Source organism: Aspergillus alliaceus, assembly GCF_009176365.1.
Source record: "Aspergillus alliaceus strain CBS 536.65 unplaced genomic scaffold BDW43scaffold_34, whole genome shotgun sequence".
NCBI classification, from domain to species: domain Eukaryota; kingdom Fungi; phylum Ascomycota; class Eurotiomycetes; order Eurotiales; family Aspergillaceae; genus Aspergillus; species Aspergillus alliaceus.
The window spans coordinates 176,220-201,174 of NW_022474717.1; the positions used below are offsets into that span (position 1 = coordinate 176,220).

General features: G+C 50.3%; 13 protein-coding genes across 13 annotated transcripts; 5 read left to right on the plus strand and 8 right to left on the minus strand.

The window, feature by feature from the left end:
* Nucleotides 1–10: 10 nt before the first annotated feature.
* Nucleotides 11–306, plus strand: BDW43DRAFT_312986 (CFEM domain-containing protein; the record flags this gene model as incomplete). Its single annotated transcript, XM_032047482.1, has 3 exons — nt 11–37; nt 88–214; nt 272–306. 3 exons carry the CDS (start codon nt 11–13, stop codon nt 304–306), a joined length of 189 nt encoding a protein of 62 aa, XP_031898302.1.
* Nucleotides 307–495: 189 nt separating this feature from the next.
* On the minus strand, nt 496–1,640 carry BDW43DRAFT_312987 (uncharacterized protein; the record flags this gene model as incomplete). Its single annotated transcript, XM_032047483.1, has 2 exons — nt 496–1,431; nt 1,506–1,640. The coding sequence occupies 2 exons, from the start codon at nt 1,638–1,640 to the stop codon at nt 496–498; spliced, it is 1,071 nt and encodes a 356-aa protein (XP_031898303.1).
* Nucleotides 1,641–1,962: 322 nt separating this feature from the next.
* On the minus strand, nt 1,963–3,146 carry BDW43DRAFT_282341 (uncharacterized protein). Its single transcript, XM_032042617.1, has 2 exons — nt 2,897–3,146; nt 1,963–2,794 (listed from the first exon to the last, which is right to left on the minus strand). The coding sequence occupies exons 1-2, from the start codon at nt 3,105–3,107 to the stop codon at nt 2,022–2,024; spliced, it is 984 nt and encodes a 327-aa protein (XP_031898304.1). The 5' UTR covers nt 3,108–3,146; the 3' UTR covers nt 1,963–2,021.
* Nucleotides 3,147–3,315: 169 nt separating this feature from the next.
* sey1 (dynamin-like GTPase SEY1) lies at nt 3,316–6,341 on the minus strand. Its single transcript, XM_032038284.1, has 4 exons — nt 6,118–6,341; nt 5,545–5,979; nt 3,750–5,494; nt 3,316–3,687 (listed from the first exon to the last, which is right to left on the minus strand). Exons 1-4 carry the CDS (start codon nt 6,216–6,218, stop codon nt 3,389–3,391), a joined length of 2,580 nt encoding a protein of 859 aa, XP_031898305.1. The 5' UTR covers nt 6,219–6,341; the 3' UTR covers nt 3,316–3,388.
* A 905-nt stretch (nt 6,342–7,246) lies between these two features.
* BDW43DRAFT_282351 (translation elongation factor Tu) lies at nt 7,247–9,366 on the minus strand. The gene is made up of 5 exons (XM_032042618.1): nt 8,957–9,366; nt 8,864–8,892; nt 8,531–8,793; nt 7,788–8,467; nt 7,247–7,730 (listed from the first exon to the last, which is right to left on the minus strand). Exons 1-5 carry the CDS (start codon nt 9,120–9,122, stop codon nt 7,546–7,548), a joined length of 1,323 nt encoding a protein of 440 aa, XP_031898306.1. The 5' UTR covers nt 9,123–9,366; the 3' UTR covers nt 7,247–7,545.
* A 1-nt stretch (nt 9,367) lies between these two features.
* Nucleotides 9,368–10,468, minus strand: BDW43DRAFT_282353 (putative translation initiation factor IF3). Its single transcript, XM_032042619.1, has one exon. It carries the CDS (start codon nt 10,295–10,297, stop codon nt 9,602–9,604), a length of 696 nt encoding a protein of 231 aa, XP_031898307.1. The 5' UTR covers nt 10,298–10,468; the 3' UTR covers nt 9,368–9,601.
* A 177-nt stretch (nt 10,469–10,645) lies between these two features.
* BDW43DRAFT_282354 (guanosine diphosphatase) lies at nt 10,646–12,838 on the plus strand. Its single transcript, XM_032042620.1, has 3 exons — nt 10,646–11,119; nt 11,174–12,518; nt 12,573–12,838. The coding sequence occupies exons 1-3, from the start codon at nt 10,849–10,851 to the stop codon at nt 12,628–12,630; spliced, it is 1,674 nt and encodes a 557-aa protein (XP_031898308.1). The 5' UTR covers nt 10,646–10,848; the 3' UTR covers nt 12,631–12,838.
* BDW43DRAFT_282355 (NOPCHAP1/New4 family protein) lies at nt 12,820–14,173 on the minus strand. The gene is made up of 2 exons (XM_032042621.1): nt 13,314–14,173; nt 12,820–13,248 (listed from the first exon to the last, which is right to left on the minus strand). The coding sequence occupies exons 1-2, from the start codon at nt 13,845–13,847 to the stop codon at nt 13,039–13,041; spliced, it is 744 nt and encodes a 247-aa protein (XP_031898309.1). The 5' UTR covers nt 13,848–14,173; the 3' UTR covers nt 12,820–13,038.
* BDW43DRAFT_282357 (eukaryotic translation initiation factor 4E) lies at nt 14,155–15,820 on the plus strand. The gene is made up of 3 exons (XM_032042622.1): nt 14,155–14,378; nt 14,576–15,203; nt 15,261–15,820. The coding sequence occupies exons 2-3, from the start codon at nt 14,726–14,728 to the stop codon at nt 15,497–15,499; spliced, it is 717 nt and encodes a 238-aa protein (XP_031898310.1). The 5' UTR covers nt 14,155–14,378; nt 14,576–14,725; the 3' UTR covers nt 15,500–15,820.
* A 2,570-nt stretch (nt 15,821–18,390) lies between these two features.
* On the plus strand, nt 18,391–18,772 carry BDW43DRAFT_312996 (putative NADH-ubiquinone oxidoreductase 14 kDa subunit; the record flags this gene model as incomplete). The annotated part of the gene is made up of 2 exons (XM_032047484.1): nt 18,391–18,424; nt 18,525–18,772. The coding sequence occupies 2 exons, from the start codon at nt 18,391–18,393 to the stop codon at nt 18,770–18,772; spliced, it is 282 nt and encodes a 93-aa protein (XP_031898311.1).
* A 439-nt stretch (nt 18,773–19,211) lies between these two features.
* Nucleotides 19,212–20,975, minus strand: BDW43DRAFT_282364 (cation efflux family protein family). The gene is made up of 2 exons (XM_032042623.1): nt 20,558–20,975; nt 19,212–20,486 (listed from the first exon to the last, which is right to left on the minus strand). The coding sequence occupies exons 1-2, from the start codon at nt 20,876–20,878 to the stop codon at nt 19,416–19,418; spliced, it is 1,392 nt and encodes a 463-aa protein (XP_031898312.1). The 5' UTR covers nt 20,879–20,975; the 3' UTR covers nt 19,212–19,415.
* A 156-nt stretch (nt 20,976–21,131) lies between these two features.
* Nucleotides 21,132–24,061, plus strand: dscA (ubiquitin-protein ligase dscA). The gene has a single exon (XM_032038285.1). It carries the CDS (start codon nt 21,334–21,336, stop codon nt 23,734–23,736), a length of 2,403 nt encoding a protein of 800 aa, XP_031898313.1. The 5' UTR covers nt 21,132–21,333; the 3' UTR covers nt 23,737–24,061.
* A 110-nt stretch (nt 24,062–24,171) lies between these two features.
* On the minus strand, nt 24,172–24,869 carry BDW43DRAFT_312999 (glycine decarboxylase subunit H; the record flags this gene model as incomplete). Its single annotated transcript, XM_032047485.1, has 3 exons — nt 24,172–24,488; nt 24,579–24,641; nt 24,728–24,869. 3 exons carry the CDS (start codon nt 24,867–24,869, stop codon nt 24,172–24,174), a joined length of 522 nt encoding a protein of 173 aa, XP_031898314.1.
* Between the last annotated feature and the right edge of the window lie 86 nt (nt 24,870–24,955).

Genomic DNA, 24,955 nt, shown 5'->3' on the forward strand with positions numbered 1-24,955 from the left:
GGCTACCACCATGGCTCAACAGCCCACCCCCTGTCTGGTACGTTGCTTGCTTCCTCCAAATGGTCAAGATACTGACAAACTAATCAGTCAAATTGCATCGCAAAAGCAGACATCTGCCATGGAATCGACATCCCCTGCTTCTGTAAGAATGATGAGTTCCATCGGAAAGTGAAGAGTTGTCTAGATACAGAATGCAATCAACACGATAGGGATAGTATGCTTCGATGTCTCTGTTTCAAATACTGCGAGATTGGCTGACCTTTCTGCCCAGTTGCACTTCAGCTTCAGACGGCTGTTTGTAAATAAGCTGAGAGGGTACCCAACTCTACGCTGGGTTATGTACTATAGCTGAAAGTTGTCTACCGCTCGAAGTAGATGTATGCAATCACGATGTTGAAGGAGGTGGAGGTACTCAAACACAGATCTATCATGCCCACCATATTTATTAAGCGTCTATTCTATACAAAAATAATCCATATCACCATAAACAATCTCCTACCGCTCCCACTCCGCATATAACTTCGCATCCAAATCCACATAACCCTGCACGACCTTCAAACCCCGCAATCTCTCCTCCTCAATCATCTCCCAAGTCCACTCACCCCCATCCCACTCCTCAACATTCGCCTTCTTCTCCGCCTCCAACTCCCTCTCCTCAGGAATTTCCCCCTCCCCTATCTTCAAAACCTCCCGCACAAGCGCCCCATCAACCCCAGCCGTAGCCATAATCCCCTCCTCCCCCGCCGGCGTCCCAACCCCAGACACATCGACAAAACTACCCTCCATCCGAGATTCCTCAGAAGGCCTCCCAGGCAAAAATCCACTCGCCCTCAAAACCCTCTCCGGCAAAACCGTCACCCGTCCCTTCTTAACAACATATTTGCCCAATGCCGCCGCAAAAAGCACCCTCTCTCCCTTGTTCTTCCCCTTCCCAGACCCCAAAAAAAAGCTCAAAACATACAACCACTTCCGATCCCACCCCACAACCCTCGACTCAACCTCATACCGCACAAACGGCTTAATCTCCCTCTTAAACCCACAATACACCGACCCCAGCGCCACATACATCGTCTTGGGAATGTTCGCCTCCTTCCCCTTTCCCTTCCCTTTGACCTCTGGGGAAGCAGAAGTAGATAGCAACTCAACATCAAGCTCCTTACTCACGATACTCAGCCCAGGCGTGTATAGTCTCGTGACTAGTGCCGTGCGCGAGATATCCAAGTCGGTGAAGTACGTGCTGTTAGATTTGTGGAAGTTGTAGTCTGTTTCCAGGATGGGGGTGCGGGAGGTGATGGAGTAGGGAGTGAAGATGGGGTGGATTTTGCGGGGTTTGGGGGAGTGTTTGATATTGGGGTTGGACTTGGCTTTGGGGAAGTGCGGGTCTTGGGGTTTGCGGCGGAGGTTCCACCAGAGGTGGTGGAGGATGCGGAGCTGGGGTTGTTAGTAATTTACGTCTAGGTTATGGCGGTGTTTGTAGGAGGGGGATTGAAGTATGTAGTACTTACGTGCCAGGCTAGAGGGAGGTTTTTGAGATTGATGAGGGCTAGGACCAGGGCTAGGGTTTTCCAGGTGAGGAAGGAAGAGAAAGTTGGGAGGATGGTGTGGATGGTCTCCGGGCGGAAGGGCATTGGTAGGTTCATTTTTTGGTTTGGTTTGGTTGTTTTATTTTGCTTTGGCTTTAGATGGTGTATTGCTCGCTTTTGAGTATATTCTGTACTCTGTAGAGACAAGGGGGCCAATCCTAATGATCCTGATATCGTCCCGAGCGTGGTGATGGTTCTTTCACAGCAGCGAATCCCGGGTCCGGATCGGTCAGATAGCTTACAGACGGACTTTATAGACGTAGAATCCCCAGATTACAACGCTTTTAGCTTTGATAGCAATTGCCTTGGTTGTTGAAACGTTGGGGAAGTCGAAGCCGAGGTTTACATCACGTGCATATATAGCTTATCTAATGTCGCGAAAATGGGGCGTTTGGGAGATCATAACAAGTCATAAATTACGATGAGCGCGATCCGAGCTCAGAAAATAGCCATACAGTTCGGCGGGCTGGAAACGCCTTTCGCACAATTGAGTGGACTGCTGGAGATAAAGAACGTCCACCGCCCCAACTGCCTGCACGTCTCCGCCAGTTCCTCCAGATCGAACATCTCGCCGATCGGCAGTCCCCAACCGGCAAGCATATGGTGGTGTAGATCAAACTCGGGGTTTAAGGGCGGGAAGACCTCGAAGCTAACGGCATCAGATGCCACCGCGGCAAAGTGGTTATCCCACATAAACCGGAGCACGCGCTCGCTCTGCTCGAGCCCAGCATGCTTGGGCACCGTTTGCTGGCTATATACCTGCTTCTGGGCCTCGCTCATGGCGTACCAGGTTTTTGTGAGGCCGACGCGGAGGAAGAAAATGTCTCCTCGTTGAAACTCGATGTTGCATTCGCCCGCGATAGATAGGACGTCGTCGAGAGGCACGGCGTGTTGACTGAGCCCATTGACGGTGATGCCCTTTTTCTCAGCCCATGATAGATAGTCGATCAAGACGCCTCGACCGGCGATGCCCTTCTTGGCCCAATATCCAATGCCGATGCGCGACGAGTTCGGATCCTGGATCTCTTCAGCTGTAGTACCACCGTAGAATATACGGCGAGTTTGGTCTTCGGGCGTCGGTGCAGGTGCGCTGTGGTGTCGGAGCCCATCCCATTGGGAAGACTGCTGCGGGTTGAAATGGTACTCATCGTCAAACGCGATACCCAGAGACACCCATTTGATGCGATGCTCGAAGGGCTTGCGGCGGAATCCTGTAAGCCAGTTAATAGATTGTCCCAGACGATATAGTAGGTGCGATCGCGTGGCACAAGAAATTCATGGTTTCTACACCATACGACCACTGTAACTCTTACCCGGTGTATCCAGCTGCTCCAAATCCCAGTTTAAACAGACTCTCAATCCAGTCTGGATCTGTGTCCGCGCTGCGTCCGCTACGATTCCCGGAGTTAAGATGCGAAGCATGCCGAGTCCCTCTTCGGGCGATCCGGCGGCTGCGGGCCAGTATTGTCTCTTGTCAGGAAGATCATCATATTTCTCGGGTAGATCGTCCATTCTGGAGGTCATTATGATCAATACAGGTGGTTGTTAACCTAGATATCTTGCGTGTGAATACGTCTCATGGATTTATAGAAGTCCAGAAGTGGGGAAATTAATTAATCGGAACATGTCCGACAAGTGGAGAGAAGAACAGGACACCTGATATGCACCTGCTGGTAGACTCTATTTCAGGTATTTGCAAGCTGCCGATGTGCAATACTTTGCCACGCAATCTCTACAGGATGGTGTAATCAAACAATGAAAGTACAGAAAACAAGAAAAGAAATAAGAATACAGTTTAATCCGGCTTACAAGTCATCCACATCGTCATCAGCGACGGCAGATTTCCCCTGCTTGTTGAGACGAGACATTTCATGCTCCTCAACCCCACGTCCAGAGCCTCCCGGGGTTGACATAGCGATGGCTTGTCGCCCCGTGTCGGATGACTCTAGGAACTCGCGTAGCCGCTTTTTGCCCTCCGCTACTGCTTGGTTCGAGGCAGCCTCTGTCATCTTTATGATAGGGCCCCACAGGTTGAGCTGATATGTCACGTAAACTCCCACAGCACATACGAAAAGGAGGAAGAAATAGACCGGATTGCGGAGCACTATGTCAAATGTTAGACTTCAAGTTATTGTACATAGGCCGAACCTGAGGGTTGATACTCACCGGCGATGATCTCATTCCATCCAAGTGCAAGGAGAATGCCATAGAAGTACAAGGGCACTTGCGTCATGCCTCCAATGGCGCTTCTTTTGGCCTCGACATAAACGCCATCTGCGGCCTTCTTGAAGCGAACAGTAAGTTCCTGCCGCTTAGCATCACTGACAATAGTCATTTCTTCTTCCAAGCTCTTGCCTTCATCCTCATCCACCCCTCCGATCGGAGACAGATCTTCTTCGTCAGCAGGTGTCGCAGAACTGGGGGTGTGTCCAATCCAGCGGTCCAGAGGGGGCGGCGCAGACGTCTCAGCTAGCTTGAACTTGGACAGAAGGGGGATGAGGGTCAAGGTGGATTCGCGAGCGCGAGTGTATATGCCTTCAATATCATCGGTCGGGCGCCATATTCTAGGAACACCGGCATCGTCGTAGCGGAATTTGTCCTCGAAGTTCTCGCGCAACTTCAACAGCAGGTTGCCCTCAATCATCTCTTCATCAATTTTAGCCCGCAGAACACCCCAAGACTTTCTCCTAAGTCTCCAGAGTCCAACATCCACCTCCTCTAGGCTGGCATCAAAGCTGCTAGCGCGGTCTGTGAATCGCCTTTCGGCATCGAGCACTGTCTCGACAAACACGTTCCACACACGATCCCAAAACTTCTTCTCGGTAGGCTGATCACCCGTTTCCGTCGCACCACCTCCAGCTCGTCCAGAGCCAAGAGCGTTGAACTCGAGCCCAACAGATTCGCCTAGTCGAGATTGGACCCATCGTTCCACACGGCTAGCAAGACGTCTCATCTCATCCCTTCTCAGACGTGCGCTGACTTCCCCAAGCTCCTTTTCATATAATGCCAGCTCTTGCTCAAAGTCACTCCAAGAAGTACCATCCACAGCGGTGGCACGAGCGACTTCCTCAAACTTTCCAACGGCCCTTTTAGCTTCTTCATTGACAATTTCTGCGAAATCATACCCGGTGCCCTTCTTCTGTCCCGACTTTACGGCAGTCGACACTGCGTCGCTGAATTCAATAATCCCAGACTTGTGCGCTGCATTGAGTTGACCTTGGAAAAGGGCTTTCAAACGGGTATCCGCTTTGCTTTCAAGCTCCGCCCTCTTGCGCTGGTAGACGCCTTTGTGATACCGGCTAGCCTCAGTTTCGAAGGCCTTGACAGCCTTGGCACGCGACGATCGCATTGCCGCTCCTAGGCCTCCAAGAATCTCAGGTGCCCCAAGGCGAGCGGCTTGCGACTGCTTGTCTTCAAAGGGAATGATTGCCTCATCGAAAGCCACCATCACTTCCCTTAAAATCTCGTCGCATCTAAACTGCGCAAGCAGCTCCTGCTGTGTGGGTAGATCTAGGTCCTTGTTGTTGACAATCTGATCCCAAATTCCTTCAGCGTATCTTGAAACGCCATCCGCAGGGATACGGCGGTGATACTCCGGAAGGAAAACGCCGCCATCTGAGAATTCGCCTTTTAGCGCATCTAGGCTAGGATCCCTCTGACCGTCCCGGAAGCGGAGGCTCAGCTTTTGTGTCTCTTCCACAAACTTCTCCGGCTGGTAACCTTTGTGCGGCAAGCCGTAGAACTGGAAGTCAAAGTAATCATGCACGTTCGCGTTCTCTAGACCGGCAGGTTTGGATATCGAACCCCAAAGGCGAGCCATATCTTCCATTAATGTCTTCTGTAAGTTCATGAGCGGCGTCATTCCAGAATAGTCACGGATGACAAAGAACAGGAGCGATCGGTGAGTGGTACTAGAAAACAATTAGCACAAGATCAAGAGTCCGCTTTGAGGGAAGTGTACTTCTTATCCTTCAGGAACAACTGTAGGTTGACTTCAAATACAGTCTTCAGCAGACCCATATTCGCGCCCTGATACAATCCAACCTGGTGTTCCCAAATGTTCACAATAAGAACCTCACTGGTCGCCAGCGCGAAAAGGGCACTCTTGCGCTCGAAATCTTGGTCTTCACCTCGCTCGCGGCCGTCCGTGCCCTCTACGTCCATGACTAAGATGTTGCTGGCCATGGATGGGTTCTCGTTCTTATTTTTGGACAGCCAAATTCCCTTTGTTGTCTGCCGTCTCTCCATCTCTGACATGACGGAGAAGTGGGTGCCGAAAAGATGGTTGAGAAGAGTAGATTTACCCGTCGACTGCGAACCGAATACGGAAATGAGGTGATAATTGAATCCGGCGGAGGTGACATTTTCAAGGCTCAGGTACTGCGACAGATTCGGGCTAGAGATACCATTAGCATTTTTGAAGCAGTAAACACTCTATCGAAAAGGCGCGTTATTGCGCAAGATGTACGTATAAGAGAGGCCATGGCGGAAACAGGAACGGATTGCATCGATCGAAGATATGGGAAAGGCATACTTGAACTCCTTATTCTCATCTATTACTTGTACTCCATGCTCATATGCGGTAGTGTCACTGGCGGAATTGCCTATTGAGGCGAAATGGCCGTTGGTCGCCATAGTGGAAGCACCGTCAGGTATAGATGAGTACTGCCAACTGTGGTTGCGAAAGGAATGGTTTACTCTATAGTAATAAACGGGTTGTTGTTTGCGGGTGATGTCGCCCTTAGGAGAAGTGGAAGGACAACGTCAGGGTGGGGAGAGTGTGGCGAATGTTGAGACGAATTACCGTATAAGACGGGTGAAAAGCGTCAACTAAGTACATGTAGTATGAAATAAAGGCAGATCACTCAGAAGTAAGGAAAATCACAAGACTCGATCCGGTCCTGTGAGATTAGGTCCGAGGGTCGGCTGGGATCTTGTGGTAGGGAGGCTAGTCGGTTGGTTGTCCGGAGCACCCTCGACGCCTGAGCGTCCAGGCCACACCACCGAATCCACCGTGTGTCTAGGCGTTGCTATTTCGGGTTTAGTGACCCCAGTCACTCGATCCATGTATCATGTGGAACGTACGACAGTGAGTCCTTCTACATAGACAAAACAGCGGACAGCCCCTATTTTACTACCATAAATAATGAGAAAAAAAGTGTGAACACCTTTCCGTACGATACGAAATGTCAATCACTTCACCAAAAAATGTTACTACACTATATCCTGATATCGAACACTTTTCCGAGTTCTTTCACTATTCTGACCGCTATTGAAATCGGCCACATATTGCGCCATTAGTGCACCAACAAACCCTGGAATGTATGAATAGCTTCCAACCTCAGGAGTTATAACAGATGGCATTCATTACGTCTGTTTGCATGACTCGTCAGAGTAGTGGATTGGTGGCAGTGTCTCAATTGGTTAATTCTCCGTCATTCTGTATGTCTCACTGAACTGCCTACGACCTAGGTAATAGGATACGGTACAGCTATCTTCCCATGTCCAAGAGTTAGTAGACAACCGTGTTGGACCTGTAGAGCACTGCAAAGGACCCTAAGTGAACTTCGTCATCAAAGTAGGCACATATAGTCGCAGGATAGACGGAGTTAATAATAGATCTCAACTCCATGGTCAGAAATGACAACTGTCTCTGTTCTGTTGTTTACCCTTTCAGGTTGGTACACGAATATATTGAATTTTGCGCATTATGGTAATCATCCGATTCATATTCAATGACATATTTAGAAATAAGTGAGGGGAGAATAACAAAAGAGGATAATAAAAATGTCTACATGGTTGAATACAATACAGGTACATGGCATGACTCACGAACTCCGGTATCAATGTTTCCCGGATCCCTTCGCTGTTTCCCGCGCTGCAAGAAAAAGAAATCCAAACATAATTTTTTTTTCATAGTAAAAAGACCGCCAAGTCATCGATCACCGTAACGATCTGGCATCTATTTGTCCATGACACGGGTCACGAGACCAGTGGCAACTGTGCGGCCACCCTCACGGATGTTGAAGCGCTGGCCAGCCTCAGCAGCGATGGGGCGGTGGGTCTTGAGAACCATCTCGACATTGTCACCGGGCATGACACGGCGGGATTCATCGCCATCGGGGAAGCTGAGGTCAGCAGCCTCATCTGGAAGCAGCAGTTAGATATCAGGTTAATCATTTCAAGGGAGCAAAAGAGACTTACCAGCAGTGCGGACGAACACCTGGGGGCGGTAGTTGCTGCCGAAGCCAGTACGACGGCCACCCTCGGCCTCAGTCAGAACGTACATGGACACCAAGAACTTATCATGTGCCTTGGTGCTGGCAGGGGCGGCAATGACCATACCACGCCTAACGTCCTCACGGCGGATACCACGGAGAAGCAGACCGGAGTTGTCACCAGCGCGAGATTCGTCGCAAGACTTCTTGAAGGTCTCAATGTCAGTGACCTTGGTCTTGATAGCATCGAAGCTGCCTCCAACGAGTTCAACTTCACTGTCCTTCTTCAAGACACCACGCTCAACACGGCCGGAGGCGACAGTACCGCGACCGGCAATAGAGAAGACTTCCTCAACGGACATAAGGAAGGGCTTGTCAAGATCACGCTGAGGGGTAGGGATCCAGGTGTCAACAGCCTCCATAAGCTGGTCAATACGCTCGGTACCAATGTCGGGGCGACGGCCCTCCAGAGCACACAGAGCAGAGCCGAAGATGATGGGGGTCTCTTCACCCTCGAAGCCGTAGCTGCTGAGGAGCTCACGCATCTCCAGCTCGACAAGCTCCAACATCTCAGGGTCATCGACAGCATCGATCTTGTTAACGAAAACGACGATCTTCTGGACACCAACTTGACGGGCAAGCAGCAAGTGCTCACGGGTCTGGGGCCTATAGTATTCTGTAAGCGCGAGATTCCACCAGATCATTCAGCGACAATGAGTATAACCGTACATTTGACCATCCGAGGCAGCAACGACAACAATAGCACCGTCCATGTTGGCAGCACCAGTGATCATGTTCTTGATGTAATCAGCGTGACCGGGGCAGTCGACGTGGGCATAGTGCCTGTCGTTGGTGGAGAACTCAATGTGAGCAGTCGAGATGGTGATACCGCGCTTGCGCTCCTCGGGGGCCTTGTCGATGGCGCCATACTCGAGAAACTGGGCGAGACCCTTGGAAGCTTGGTGCTTGGTGATAGCAGCCGTCAAAGTGGTCTAAACAGCAACGCGTTAGTGTCCGGGCTACTTCGGGAAAAAAGACAAATAGATCCAGTCTCGGGCTTACCTTGCCGTGATCGACGTGACCAATGGTACCTATATTTCCCTTTAGCAAGTCCCCTTAGGACAACAGAGAATATCGAAGTAGGCCAATCCATACCGATGTTGACGTGAGGCTTAGAGCGCTCGAAGGCGGTTGCCATACCACGGGCAGCCAGTCTGTCTTTACCCAAAACATGCTGAACAGGGTTGACAGCACGAGGGCGCAGCAGGGAGGCCCTGCTAGAGCGCAGGAGAAGATTAGCGGTTCTGGAGATGCTAGACATGTTGACTGCCCTGCAGTAGAATAACAAGCGAAAAGAAAACCAGGGAAAACGCGATGGAAAGGAAGAGCAGAGCTAGTCCGAGGGTCGAGGAGATCTCCAAAGTCCCCCGAAAAATTTAGGGAGACGCTTAGTCATCTCCCGGCCAATCACTGTCGCCGGATTGCGGAGGTCTTTCCCCATCCATGTCAAGTCCCATCCACGGGACCTTAGACCCAGTACTAGTATGTACCTGACAGGACGAATGTATTGCTTTGTTGAACGGGATATCTATGCACCTTGTAGAGTTGAGCGGCTATTTCAAGCTCTGTTCCACAACCAGTATCCATTACAATGCATTCACATTAGCAATTGAGGTTAATGTAATCCGACCTTCTTGTGCCAGGCATTGCTCCGTAGAGACTTTTCATTATATTTACAGAGCACTCTGATAGGTGTGATGTTCATAATATACATGAATCAAACTTCTCAAAAAGCTCACATTAAGCAGAATCCTTTTTCTTCACAACAAGTATAACGTGTTTGCCTGGTTCACCTTCCATCGGCTTCACTTGCATAGCATTGGCGTCCTTGGTAGTCTGCAGCACACTATCCATCAAATGTTTGACTTCTTCTACAGTAGGTGCCCTCTTGCCTCTCTTTTTTGTCAAGATAACCTCTACTTTCCGGCCCTTGTCCAGGAAGCCCGTCAATTGCTTCAGGCGGTGGGAGAGATCATGAGGGTCGATAGCCCAATTCAGCTCGATCTGTTTCAAAGAGTTCTTGCTAACATGAGCTGCCTTTGCTCTTGCCCGTTCTTGCTCCCGCATCTCTAGCCGATTCACAACCTTGCAAACAGGTGCCTGGCCACGAAAGCCCGGGGAGACTTGAAGAATAAAGTGATCGGGGCGGTCGATTGTCAGTAAGGCATCGCGAAGCCGTACTGGTGGATCCAGTTTACCATCCTCGTTCACGAGTTGAATAAATTCTGCTCTAATTTCCTCGTCTTTCACCTGCCTTGCCCTTGCCTGGGGCTGGGCATCTGGTTGAGACAGGCGCCGGCCCGAGAGAAGGCGGGTTTGCGCGACGATCGGAAGGGAAATGGGACGAAGGAATTGGGGTCTAGTGTTTTCGAGAGGGGAGGGGAATATGCGACGCAACGCTTGTGTTGTCGAAATGAAACTGCGTAAATGCTTCATACTCGGTACAACGCAGTTTGGTGTGGGGAGCCAGGTGGGAAGCTTCACAATCCGGGATTTGGGAGTTAGGAGTGGAAAAAGAAAAATAATACGTTCAAGGCGATTGATGATAGTGTCACATGTGCTTAACCACTTGAGCGAAGGTTGGAGAAGCTGTCGGCCAGAACAGATTAGTACAGCCTGAAATGTATCAAAAGTCGTGTACTACTAGTAGTTCGATGGACGCATTCGGCGGCGATTCAGCCACATATGCGCCACATTTCACTCAGCCGGGGGCGGGATCGAGACCCCCGGCCTGCAACCAGTAAACCAATCTCGTTTTGGTCTTGCTCCCTTTTCCCTTCTCCTGACATCTATCAACTCTCTTTTCGTTGGTTCTGTTTTACCGTCCACAATCCTTTTTTTTGGGCTGGTCCGGAGGCTCCTGGAGGATCTATGATTTCTCTTCATTTCGACCGTTAGCCTATCGTTCTTTTCCAACTCGGTCGAAACCGTAATAGCGTTTCCCCGGAACGAAACGCCACTCGCTCATCCTCAGCCTCATCTTTTGTATGTCGACTGGATTTGAAGGTCGACATATTCACCGTATACCATCCGTTCCACAGTCAAGTTCGAGAGTCAGTAGGCGTTCCAATTCGCGGGCGTCCCAACCAGCGAACACACCAAGCAACTCACCGGACACTTGTCAAAGTCCGTCAGCCGACATGATGGCACAAAGCCAAAGATCCCGGTACTTGAAGACAGGCGCCATTGTCGGCGCCTTGCTTTTGATGATCCTTTGGCTCTCACCGTCGAAACCGGCAGTGACAGGGCTCGGCCGTGGTATGTTACACACATTGTTTCTCATTTAAGTATGCCCACTAATACGCCCTGCAGAAAAATCCCCCGCCGGCGCCACTTCTTTAACAGATAAATGCACTAAGCCACATGACCCATCCAAACCATTGATTCAGTACGCTCTCATGATTGATGCTGGAAGTCAGGGTTCTCGGATTCACGTCTACCGGTTTAACAACTGTGGCCCTACTCCGGAACTTGAGCACGAGGAGTTCGAACAAACCGAGAAGCGAAAGGGTGGTTCTGGATTGAGCTCCTATAAGGAAGATGCCGAGGGAGCGGCCAAAAGTCTTGACCCCCTCATGCAAGTCGCAATGCGGACTGTTCCTGATGAGTACAAGTCTTGTTCACCAGTCGCTGTGAAGGCTACAGCCGGTTTGCGAATGCTTGGGCCAGAAATGAGCCAGAACATCCTGGAAGCCGTCAGGAATCGTTTGGAAACCGTCTATCCGTTCCCTGTCGTCTCTCGTGAAAAGGGAGGCGTTGAGATTATGGATGGATCTGATGAGGGCGTTTACGCCTGGATCACAACGAACTATCTTCTCGGAAAGATCGGCGGCCCAGATGAAACACCCACTGCTGCGATCTTCGATCTCGGTGGAGGTTCTACTCAGATTGTTTTCCAGCCCACCTTCGAGAAGAGTAAGTCAGGCGGCATGCCGGAGCGATTAGCCGATGGCGATCATAAGTATGAGCTTCAATTTGGTGGACGTGGCTTTGATCTGTACCAGCACTCCCACCTCGGATACGGTTTGATGGCGGCTCGTGATGCCATCCATAAGGCTGTTGTCGAGGGTAAATTGGCTGCTAATGGCAACGACAAGGCTTGGTTGAACCAGCCCATTTCTAATCCCTGTATCGGACCTGGTATGGAGCGCGAGGTGGAGTTGAAATATGACACTGGGCACCCACTTAGTCCCAAGGTGACTGTCAAGATGGTTGGCCCGCAGGATGGGTCGTCTTCGCCTGCTTTGTGCCGTGGCTTCGCGGAGAAGATTCTCAAGAAGGATGCAGAATGCAAACTTGCTCCTTGTTCCTTCAATGGCGTTCACCAGCCCTCGCTCGCGAAGACATTCTCTCGGGAAGATGTCTATATCTTCTCCTACTTCTTTGATCGCACCAAGCCCCTAGGCATGCCTGACTCTTTCACTTTGGAGGAACTGCACCAGCTTACGTCCACTGTTTGCGCCGGCGAATCATCATGGAACATCTTCGAAGGCATGGGAGACGTCTTGACCGAGTTACGTGGTCGTCCCGAGTGGTGCTTGGACTTGAACTTCATGCTTACTTTGCTGCACACTGGCTACGAAATGCCATTGTCCCGCGAAGTCAAGATTGCGAAGAAAATTAAGAATAACGAACTCGGCTGGTGTCTGGGTGCAAGGTAAGGAACCCACTCTAAATTTTTGTTTATACTTGTTCTAATGTTCTATCACAGCTTGCCTCTTCTGAGCCAGGAATCAGGATGGTCTTGCCGCATCAAGGAAGTCTCCTAGATATGATGGATACGATATGGTGATGTATTGGTATTAATTACAATCAGATGACATGTATACATCTGTCTTTTTCTCATGCAAATATAGCTAGAAATTTTGTCTCCTCGACTATATTGATACTGCTGCATTTAGATTTTGTACTCAATTCCCTGTACGCTATAGGAAAACAAATATGGAAGTGCAATTGATGTCCTCTATACTGCTAGGATTATCTTTCGGGACATCTGTAGAAGATTCAGGTTCTATGTAGCGATGACAATGGGGCAAAAAAATTTTCAAACTTTTAGATCCATCAAAAGGCAAGGAATATCCTACAATAAGTTGAGTACACACCAGAAGCTCATCCAACGTGTGATATCACATCCGTAAGCGCCAGTCCATGCAATCCAACCCCACGTATACTGATTTTCATTCGTTCATTTCCACAATGGTTGGTTTCTTTGATGTTGTAGAATCATTGTTCCCCATCAGGGTTCCCAATACGTTCGAGTCGGTTTGTGCAGTAGGGTGTGATCCTGCGTGGCTGCATGCAGGGCTTGCTTCCGAACCGTCGTTCTTTTCGCCAGGAGCTACGGCGTCGTCGGGGCGTTTCTCTTCTAGAACGCCTAGTCCCAAATTCTGTAGAAAGATGGTCTGTTAGCACTAAGCAACTGGGAGCGAACAGTTGCGAAGGATCTGCCTACCATCTCAATGTACTGACCATCCGTTTGGTCATCCACAGCGTCCAACATTAGGTCCTTCGCTCTTCCGGCATCTATCTCTCGTTGTAGTTCATCATTGGAGCTTTTCATTTGGGGTAGGAAGGCAGACAACCGGGAGAGAATGTCGGGTTTCTTCTCGATACGATATATTTGAGGTTTTTGTCTAGCAGGTATGCGTGGTAAAGAGTGATCGGAGCCATGGTCACTATTTACATCACACTTTTGCTCCTCTTCCTCATCGTCATCCTCGGTGTCGTCTTCGTCACTGTCACTCCCAGAGGATGAGGTGTAATCGTCATCATCACTATCGCTATCATTTTTGTTGGCAGAGGTCTGGACGTTCTTGGCCTTGTTGCGCAGGGCCACCAAGAATATGCGCCCGTCGTCTACTTCGTCGCTCAAGTTGTCATTTTGATTGGAAGACCCCCTAGTCCGTTTCGAGGGCGAAAGCGCATCGGATGCAGGTGACGGTTGGAGATCGTCGGACTGCGGGCGCTTCCGATCACTATCGGCCATTCTTGCGCCCTACCAATAATTGTCCCCTCTTTCACACTTCACGGCGTTTCGCGCAGGATGTGGGGGGCGACTCGCAGGAATCGACTAGAGTTTCCTAGAAGAAGGGGGGGGGAAATAATGTTGGTGCGAAGAGTGGGTTTTAGGGGGTTGTTTGAAAATGGAGATTAGTTGATTAAGGATGATCTGGAAAGACGAGTGAGCCAAACATCGTCGTCCCTCATATAACTTAAGTATTGAAGAAGCATGACAGGGATATTTTTGTATTTATACGGAACAGCCAATGGCATTTAGTGATGTGATCTTAATTCTCGCATTGCATTAAAGATCTCACTATAATTCTCCCCTCCTTGATACTTTAACTCTTAATTATCCCGTTTCAAACCCTCGTTCAATGGGTTCACTTGCGTTGCCCGGTCCGTGCCTGGCGATTTATATTATTGACCCTTAGCCTTGGCCTCTGCAGATGACTTGGGAAACTTATCTCCTAATCCCTAAAGTACCAGTCATTTTCACAAGAATCTATCCTCCCAGGTAAGTCTACACATCTATCTTACTCAACCTTGATGATAACCCTCAATCGTTTCCGTGGTGAACTATATCCCGTATCTGTCCACTTCTAGCCCTACTACACATCCTACCTATTTATCCCCATATATCGCATGTATATCATGACTCACTTCATGAATAAACGTTTAGAAGATCTAACTCACTAATCCTTCCAACATAAGGGCTGTACACCACGGGAAGAGAGGCATCCTTTGACTACCTGATGCTCGGAGATCTGACATGAGCCATCGCATCTGCCTTGTCTCCTCATTTTAAGGAAGTCTAGCACCCTCTCAAAGTCATACGATTCTGCCTTCATTCAACGTCTCAATATGGTCCTCCCAAGAGTCCATGTCAATGATAAAAGCCCCATGTCCGAGGACAACAACACAAAAGACGGCAACCTCGTCAAGCAACAATCAGAACAGTTCAGTGCCCCAACAAGAAAGTCACTGCATCAGAACATCTTCGGAAAGCTTCGTCCTCTCCCTTTCCAGTATCATTGGACTGTTTGGTATGACAAGCACTCCGACTCCAGCGATTACGATAACAGACTATACGTCCTTCACGAAGATGTCGCCGACATTGCGACCTTCTACCGGGTCTACAACAACTATCCATGGGAGAAAGTCCGCCTCAGAGATACGGTACATATCTTCCGCAAGGGCGTGCGTCCTGTGTGGGAAGATCAGGAGAACCTGAAGGGAGGATGTTGGAAATTCCGGGTTCCGAAGAGCAAGGCGCAGGAGTTCTTCCATGAGATTGCTATCCTCTGTATGGCAAATGAGTTTCAAGCTATTCTTGAGCAAGGTTCGCTCCTTCCCTACTTCCGTGATTCCGATACATTAATATCTAATCTGTATGTAGAACATGACCATGTCCTTGGAGTTTCAACTTCAGCCCGGTTCAACACTCACCTGATCTCGGTGTGGAATAAGCTAGGTTCCAATGAACGTTCCATCAAAGCATTGGAAAAGACTATTCTTGATCGATTGTCGCCGGAGCTGCGACCTACTGGTACCGGATCCAATGCGTATTTCTACAAGCGTCACGACGAGAACGAGGGTTATCAGGAAGCTGTTCAGCGGGTGGCTTCCGAGAATTGATGGGTTCCTTTAATGGATATACCGTGTTATACTAAAATAGTTGATACTCTTACTCGCTCTTTTCTTGGTCTAAGCAATTTGGATATCTTCACTTATGCGCTAGTGGTATAGCGCTACTTATCAAGACGGGGATCGATCAATTCCTTAAACGCTACATTTCACCCTCAAGGAACTTTAACTGCTTTGGCGTCGTTCATGGGATATCTAACTAATTATTTATTAGCACTCGTTTTTGCGGTGTTTATTACTATTATATATGTTTCGTTTTGGAATTTAAAGTAGTGTACATAGTTCGTTTATATGAACACATTGCAGTTCTAACGACTCCGACTATGACTTATCCTTCGCGCTCTCCGATCATCAGGTTCACGACTCTTGTCCGTATCCTTCTCGCGTTCTCGGTCTCGGTCTCCACCAGGTATATATCGATCAATTTCAATAAAGCGTGGTCGGTCTCGCTCGTCGCGCTCCGGTCTGTCTGGAGATCGGACACGCCGGCGAGGGGAACGACTTCGATTGCTAGTTGGGGGGACATAGCGGTCGATATCAAGGACGCTTGGGGTTCTCCGGCGTGAGCGAGACCGTCTTCGCGATGAGGTAGACACCCGGGAGCCGGATTTATCCCTCTCACGCTTACGCTCCCTTTCTTTATCCTTCTCTCGACCGCGATCAGGCTCACGGTCCCGATTCCTAAAACGGGAGCGAGAGCGTGAACGTGAACGATACCGCGCGCGGGATCGGGATCGAGAATAACGCCGTCGACGATAGTCATCACGATCACGTTCAGTATCACGATCTCTGTCTTGATCCCGCTCCCTGTCTCGCTCCCTATCCCTTCTATCCCTGTCCCTATCCCGATCGCGACTGCGGTCCCGGCGACTTTCATGATCCCAACCTTTGTCACGCTCTGTACTTCTATCCCGGTATCGAGCTCTAGAACGATTCCGGTCTAGATTACGATCTCGATCCCGGTCATGCCCTCGGGTAGTAGATCTGCTTCTACTCTGGCGACTAGGCCGATAGCGTTGGTCGCCATAGCGGTCCTCCCGGAAATCACGAATAGCAAGTCTATCATCGGAAGCGCGGTCGCGTGGTCGAGCAGAGAAGTCCTGTGAGCCCCGGCGGTCCTCATCAAACCGAGACGCATACCGTCTTCTTGAACGACTGCGACTGTCATCCCGTCTCCGAGTTCGCTGTCGATCGTCCACTGTCGAACCACGCCGGCGACCTTGATCAGCATCTACAGTTGGGCTTCCCGACTTGGTTGGCGTATTAGAAAACTTTGAATCAGAAGCGCCTTTGGGTTTAGTCGGTGGCAATTTAAGACCATTTTCAATTGCTTCCGCTTCTTCAAAATCGAACTCCGGCTTCTGTCGAGCCTTGGCCGCAAGTTCTTCGCCCTCCTTCAGGAGGAGCTGCAAAGCCGCTTCCTCCAGCGACTTCTCATCGACAGGCGGAGGCGGAGGCGCCGGCGTAGGCTCCTTTGGTGTCGCAGTGGTATCAGTCCGTAAATCGCGAACACGTGGAGATGGCGCGCGATCCGAGCGATAGCCTGGTGAGCGGTCACGACGATAACGGTCACGGTCGCGGTCCCGATCCCGATCTCGTTCGGAATCTCTCGTGCGACTGCGGTCACGCCAATCGCGATATTTGTCACGCTCTTCTCTCCGTCGCCGTTCGTATCGTTCCTGGCGTTCCTTTTCCCTTTGTTCATCTTGTGCCCGCTGCTCTGCGCGACGCTGTTCCTCGCGTTCCCTTCTCCTTGCCCTTTCTTCTTCTTCCTTCTGACGATCGAGCTCACGTTGCTTACGCTTCTCCTCTGCTTTTCGCCGCGCTTCCTCTTCTTCGGCTTCTTTCTGTTTGCGTAAAGTCTCTTGCCACTCCAACTCGCGCTCGTCTCGTTTAGCTTTCACATGTGCGGCGTAGTCCTCGTCCGTCTTATTTCCAGCCTGTTCCTCGCGAGCGGCCGCTTCATCTCCGATCTCCTGGCGACGAATCTCTCGAACGGATTCTAAAATAGCGGGAAGGTGTTTCGACGCCAGCGCATCAAGCGATGCCTCCACAGTTTTATAGACATCGCTACGGTCCACAGCACCTTCTATCAGCGTCGCAGCTTTTCCGCGTTCGCGAGAGAGTAGTTCCGGTTCTCGGTTAATTTCGGACTCCGCTAGTTCGACTAATAGGTCAACAAATTGCGTCTTTCCTTCCTGCATATGCGCGCATTAGCGATGAACGGATATTGTACAATTGCGAATCAGAATGTAGAACGAATTAACTCTAAGCATACCCCTTCCTCAAACTCAGTCCAGAGTTTCTTTCGAGTATTATCAAAGCCGCCTTTTTTCTTAAATGAGTGAAGGAGATCCTCAATAGTCCTATGCTGCGCGGGGGACAACGGTAACTCTTCGGTTTTGAACTTCTTCCGTTGCAAGGTCTCAATGTCCACCGACGGGCGTTTCACGCCAGCAGACTGAATATCCGGCATCTCCTCTGGACCAGCCATAACGAGAGGCCAGAAAAATACAATTTTAAAAAGAAAGGAAAAGTGAACTAAACCCCGCTTCAGGGTCTACAGGCGTTCCTGGGCCAAAAAAGAAGCGCAGATCCATGTCGCGCGGGCCGCATCCTAGAATCGCGAGTCGTTGGCCCAGGCATTAATCGGATAAATGATATTCCGTAACAAGATTGGGATCTCCGGCCCCGTGATTCGACGGAGAGTGGGAGATGAGAATCAACCTCATCTCCGCCTATACAAGCTCATCAAGTCGCCGGTTCGGAGCTCATATCAACCCAACCCCCCTTCCCGACCTCTTGATTCTCGACTTAAGCGGTGCCCCGTTCCAATCGATCCTCCTTTCCCCGTTCCGCGTACTCCGCAACCCTCCATCATCATGGTCCACAAAGTCCTCTTCTGGGGCGGCTTCGGTACGCACCGCATATTCACGCCCATGATACCCCGTCCCGAATCGTTCCTGAATCGGGCAAGGCAGTATCATGCATGTTCTCGTACTAATGGTATATACAGGCATCGCCGTCCGTCTCTGGCAGCTCGGAATCGAAATGCGTCCCATCCTCGCCAAGGAATCCCTCTGGGTATACCCTCTCTTCGCCGGCGTCGGCAGCAGCTTCGGATACTGGCTCCAGGGCGTCGAGGACAGACAGCTCAAGATCCTTGCACAGCGCCGCGAGGCCATCCTCGAGAAGCGCCGGAGACGGGACCAGGGCACATTGAGCAAGGTCGAAGAGGCCGGTACCTTGGCTGCGACGTCGTGATTGGTTGTTCTTCTAGGGAAAGGTGATTGAAGGACAGGATTAGAGACAACGATTGAGACTGGCAAACGGCCTAGTTGTGTTTCTTTGTACCAAAATTCGAGATGGTTGTGCTTGGCCTGGATGATGTGGTCGGGCTGGGCTGTTGATGCTGCATGCATGGCCTGGATCATGTGCTTATTTTCCTTGTTTTTTATTCCGCTTTTCGCCTGCAATGGTAGATTTTTTTTCGATTGTGATTGTGTTGGTAGTTTGGTTGGTTCGTAGATTTTGGTGTCTGTTTTGTGATGTTGTCTGTGGACTTTGCTATATAGACCTCGCATGGCACTACTTGCGAACGATATGGTTTGCATCGTTAAAATTATCATGTCCAGGTATCTACGATCCTCTACGTATTACGGGCAATTGGCTTTGCTACTAGTAGTTGGTAAATCCATTGAACATTCAGCAGCTTCGCTAACAGCGTCCCGCGATCTAAGAGCACCCCAAATATCTAATAGCAGACAGTGAAGTAACCACAGATTCAAAATCAAGTATACGGTAGCCAGATCTACACATAGTGAGCCAATAAATACGGGTTCCATTAATTTACAGGTAAGCACAACATTTCAATAAACAATTCCCTCATCATGGCCTTATCGTGCTATCATGACTTCTCTATCGTAAATTGCAAGGACACTTCCCATCTTTGGCCGCCAGATCCATACCCGCCACCCAACCGGTTCCTTATCAGGCTGGAGATACGCTCGCGAAGTCGGATGAGATTTTCTTCGGAGCCTGAGACGCGCAGCTTCAAGTTCGCCATGCACAGTCCGTAATGAACCTGCCAGAATCGGGCGTCGTCGATGCCGAAAACACACGGGTCGGCTTCTATATCCCGGACAACGTCTGTTACCCCCGGGCCGGAATAAGACATGAGAAGCATCGAACCTAATGTCTTGACCAGGCGTACTCCGATGACGCACATGGAGATAGCGATAGTGCTGGATAGGAGAACATCCAGCCAGTTGTAGAGACGCACGGATACCAGTGGAAGCAGGAGGAGAAGGGTGGAGCAAGAAAGCGTGAGGAAATGGGACGGGTTGCTGAGAACTGAGGGCAGGGATTCGATGTATCCGAACCGCATTGCCTTTCCAATTCGCCCATGATTCCTCAGTCCAATCGCAGAGATCAGAGTGGATGAGATGGCAAGTAGAGCAGTGACGTCTACGCTGCCTACAGACACGCGCTCGTGGGGATGGGAGTGATGGGGTTCGTGACCCGATGACTCGAGGAAGTGTTGCAGGTTATGGGAGATAAGATCCATTCCCATAAACAGCAGAAGTACACACATTGCGAAACCAGCAAGCACTTCCGCCCGTTCCAACCCAAACGGATGTCGAACGCTGGATCTCTTCCATACCTCGAAGTTGCTTAACACATCCACAGCTACACAGAGCAATGCCCCAAGTGAATCGAACAGTATGAGATGGGATAAAGCTGTCATGGCCAGGGACCCATGCGCGCTCCAAAGGGTATATGCGGCAACAAACATATGGCATACACTCCACCAGAAACGTGTTTTCTGATCTTTCGACATGCTCCCGCGACATTCTTTAAAAGTCGGCATGGGCAGCGAATTAGGCAAGGCCAGCGGTGCTCTTGGCGGAGGCTCGAGGAATATTTGGTGTGATATACTACTGTGTTTGTATTTGTGTCCACGTCGTTGGCCAATGTTCTAAATGCGATTGAGCAGAGATGAGCGGCTTATTCTCACCGATTCCATCAGAAAAGTACTCGTAAACTTACAGACTTTACCACGGGGCTCTTTGCCATGGTGGTTGTCTTGAAATTGAATGGGCCAGCTGAGCCATTGTCGCCCTGGCTATGCTGCGGCACATTGTCCGAAGGACTGAGCATGAAGGATGCCCGTGTAGGGCTCAAGCGAGTTGGGTCTTCGGCATTCAAGGGGCTCCTTGGTGGGGGGAAACTCTCTACCAATGGTGATAAGGAATCTTTGTCTTGCGTGCCAAGGTGGGAGGAGTTGTCGGGAGCGCTTGGAGGATCGTCGGGGGGTGGAGTAGGAGTGCGCGGAGGAAGAGGAATGGGGAGATTTGATGCCATTTGCATCTAACCAGGCAATAGCGCCTGCGCCGAACCAAAGATATTTTCAGGAGAGGAACGGTTACACCGTAGTATAAGGAAGGGATGGGGAAGGATAATCAACCGCGGCGCAGAAGAGACGGATATGGAAGGGTCACGGGGCTGGATTGATCTCCGCGAGCCTAGTCTAGTCTAGTCTAATCGATAGAATCAGGAGGCGGAAAGGCGGGGGGGTTGGTGCCGGGGAAAGCCTCAGGCCTCGACTCACTCATCGCATCATCGACTCCCGCCTTTTGTCCGTTGTCGTCATTCACGATAACGTCGCCTGCCTTGTTTCCCCCCAACAACAGCTCCCTTCGATTTTTATAACATTCTACTTAATGTTCTTTGCTGTGCCACGTCCTGGACTGGCAATGCAGCACAATATAGGCCGTTCCATTTGAGGAGACCCCAACTCCGATGCCCGGACATCTTCGGCATCTATGGATCACCGCGGTTCCTTCTTTTTCTTCCTGGTCGTATTCTATCTCCTTCTCAGTTCGCAGTCTCATCCTCCGTTAATCTCTCAGGATCGAGAACGTCAGCGGGAGCTTACAAGGGAGAAAGATGCGCTTCGTCGATTGAATGAATCCAAGTACGGAGACTTCAACCCACAAGCGGACCGATGGCTTCCTTTCCCGGGGGTAAGGAAGAATGATAGTTACGCGTGGGAAATTCTTTCGGAAGTTCAGGATAGGGCGCGCTACCAGCTGCGGTCGGTCATTTCAAATGCAGGGCTGGATGTTCCGAAGGGTCTCGAGGACCCGGACGCATCACAGGCGCTCAACCTAACGCAACTGCTTCTCCCCGTCTACCGCAATGCCACCGGTAAACTGCACGGCGATTGGGTGAGGCGTAAGCTAGAAACAGCCCATCGCCCATTGAATACAACTGCCATTGTACTGGAAAATGAATATTTCACACACGAATTCAGCCACAATGTTACTGGAAACACGGGCTCCTTCTATCTAGACTTGCGTGAAGGAGGTGGTGAAGAGCTTCGACTGCAACATGGCCACGTCCGTGAAATTCGAGCAACTTTAGCTGTGGAAAACGGCGACTTCTGGGGGAATACATGGTACCTGCCTTTACTCGGAATTCATTTTCCTGAAACGGGGGCCATCATCCTCACTACTACAAGCGAAAAGTTTGGGGGCATCTTTACTTTGCCGCATATGACACTTTCATCGGACGCGTATGACTTGTCGCATCAGCTTCTCATGAAATCTCTCTCGGATACTATATCCGAGAAACAGAATAAGCCTCCCACACTTTTTCCCTGGTCCTCGCTGGTTGGCGCCGAGCAGGTGGAGTTTCCTGCGCCGAAGTGTGAGCACATAATTTACCTACAACAGCATCCAGTAGCGGTTCGCGACTACCTTGCAGATAGGCAAGCCATTGAGCAGATTGAGCAGGAGCTTAGATACCCTATGGGTGCACCCATTCCGTCACCTCCACTCATGGTCATGTCAGCTGTGGTCTTTTCTCCCGACTGCGGGTACATCCTTGAAACGAAGGGCACGCCCGATTTCCCTCCCACTGAAGCACTGTATCTTACCGGGCCCAAATTGGAGGAGCTCGGTAAATACTCTGCTCGCATTATATTTGTAATATGCGGCATTTCTGCTGCACAAATTGCTTTACTCTTGCGGCAGGTTAAGGAAGCTTCCACACCTTCGACCAGGAGTCGGATCAGTTTTTATACCATTGCACTGATGGCATTCGGAGACTCATTTATACTTGTATTCACATTGCTGGAGCTATATCCAGCAGTATCATTCTTGATTTTGACGACAGCATCATTCCTCACCTTCCTTTCAGTCAGCTACATCGGAATGAAGTTCATGATGGAAATATGGGCTGTCCAAGCCCCTGAACGGCGGGAACAGGACCGTCGATCCAACCCTACGGCAACAACGGCACGCCCTGGCGGCCTGCCAATGCCAGCCACTGCACGGCTTAGGGACTCTGGGGCAACGCCTATCATATTGACCCCAGACCAGGATCCTCCGGCTGAGGAGAACGAGCCGCCTCCGAATCGTAACACAACGCCGACAGCTCAAGAGACTCGCAGCGATGTAGGGGCCATGTATGCACGATTTTACTTTGTGCTCTTTGTGGGGCTAATCGTCTCTATTTGGTCTTTCTTATGGCCAAACCGGTTGGGGGCGCTCTATGCCCGAGCTCTTGGGTTTGTATACCTCTCGTTCTGGACACCCCAGATATATCGGAATGTTATACGCAACTGCCGCAAAGCTTTGCGGTGGGACTTTGTGGTTGGTCAGAGCTTTTTACGCCTGTTCCCTTTCATGTACTTCTTGACTGTACCCGGTAACGTGCTGTTTGTGCGCTCCGACACGACAACAGCTCTTGCACTAGCTGGGTGGGTGTGGATACAGGTCTGGATCTTGGCGAGTCAGGACATTCTGGGGCCGCGCTTCTTCATACCTCGTGGCTGGGCACCCCCGGCCTATGATTATCACCCTATCGTACGAGATGCTGCCGAATCGGATACTGACCTTGAGTCGGGTGGGGTGCTACCGATTGGAGCCTTGAGAGCAGACGAACGAGACGATAGTAAAGAGGAGGATAAACAACATCCGAAAGATAAGAAAAAGGCGATATTCGACTGTGCGATATGCATGCAGGAAATTGAGGTGCCTGTTCTCGCGGCACCGGGAGCTTCTGGGGGCAGCAGTATGACGGACGGAGCTACGAGTATCCTTAGTCGTCGGGCATATATGGTCACCCCCTGTCGACATATCTTCCACAGCACGTGCTTGGAAAGCTGGATGCGACTCAGGCTTCAGTGTCCTATTTGTCGAGAGTCTATCCCTCCTGTATAGCGTGTAATATTGTCAACATACCCAATAGACGGTGTATTGATTAGTTATGTTTTACACTGGCCTGGCCTCCAAAAGGTAGACCCAATACATTCCAGAAAAGGATAGTCGTATAAAACGTACAGCTTGACTTCAATCAAAGCTTCTACTCTAGGAGTTTTCAACATTGGAAGGCGTGATGGAGCCCTGTAGCTGAACAAGAATAGATATTCTAAAGTCCCAGAGAGGAAACTGGCAATATGTATATTAATTGCAGTAAGCCAGTCTTGTTGAATAACAGGCCTGGCTAATTGACGGCAGATACGAGTCTAACATGACATGAAAAGAAACAATGATTTAATTTACCCGTGGGTAAAACAAAACAATCCGACATTCCCAAAAAGAAACCATGATCACCGAGCGCTTCATCTTGACGTACCATCCAGTTCATGCATTCCTTTATTCCTCGTCGATAGTCTCCTTGTAGGCCGCAGCATCTAGCAGACCGTCGAGCTCTGAAGCATCGCTGACCTCGATCTCGGCGATCCAGGCGTCAGCCTCGGGGCTCTCGTTGATAAACTTGGCCTTGTCCTCCAAGATAGCGTTACCCTGAATCACCTTACCGGCGACGGGAGAGAGGACGTCCGAGGCCGACTTGACAGACTCGACAGCTCCGACGGGCTCGCCGGCATTGACTTCTAGGTCAACTTCGGGGAGCTCAACGAACACGACGTCGCCCAAGGACTTGGCGGCGTACTCTGTGATTCCGATTTTGGCTGGTTATGTATCGTTAGTATTGTGCGCGCTTTGAGGCGAAGGTGTGTCTGATGTCGCTATCCAGAGACGATGAGTTGGGGCAAACTCACCAGTCTTGCCGTCATCGGCCAATTCAATCCATTCGTGAGACTCGGTGTACTTCTTCACCTCCACTGCACCATTTCATAAAATATTAGTATTCGTTACTGAAGTAGGACATTCTAATGCCCTCGTGAAGGAAAATCGGACGAGTCCATACTGAATGGGCTTTGCGAGAAGCTCCTGACACTTCCCCGCGGGAAACCAGCTGCTGGCGACACCCTGCGGACTCCGGCCAGAGGGAGCTTCTGGGAGAGCACGCGGGAGGCGAAGGGGCGGACTGATCTGGCAACAGCAGACATTTTGAGTGATTTGAAATCAAGGGGGTAGGAATTGAGTCGAGGGAAAGCGTGCGAAGGTACGAAAGGAGGGGATAAAGAGGAGGGAA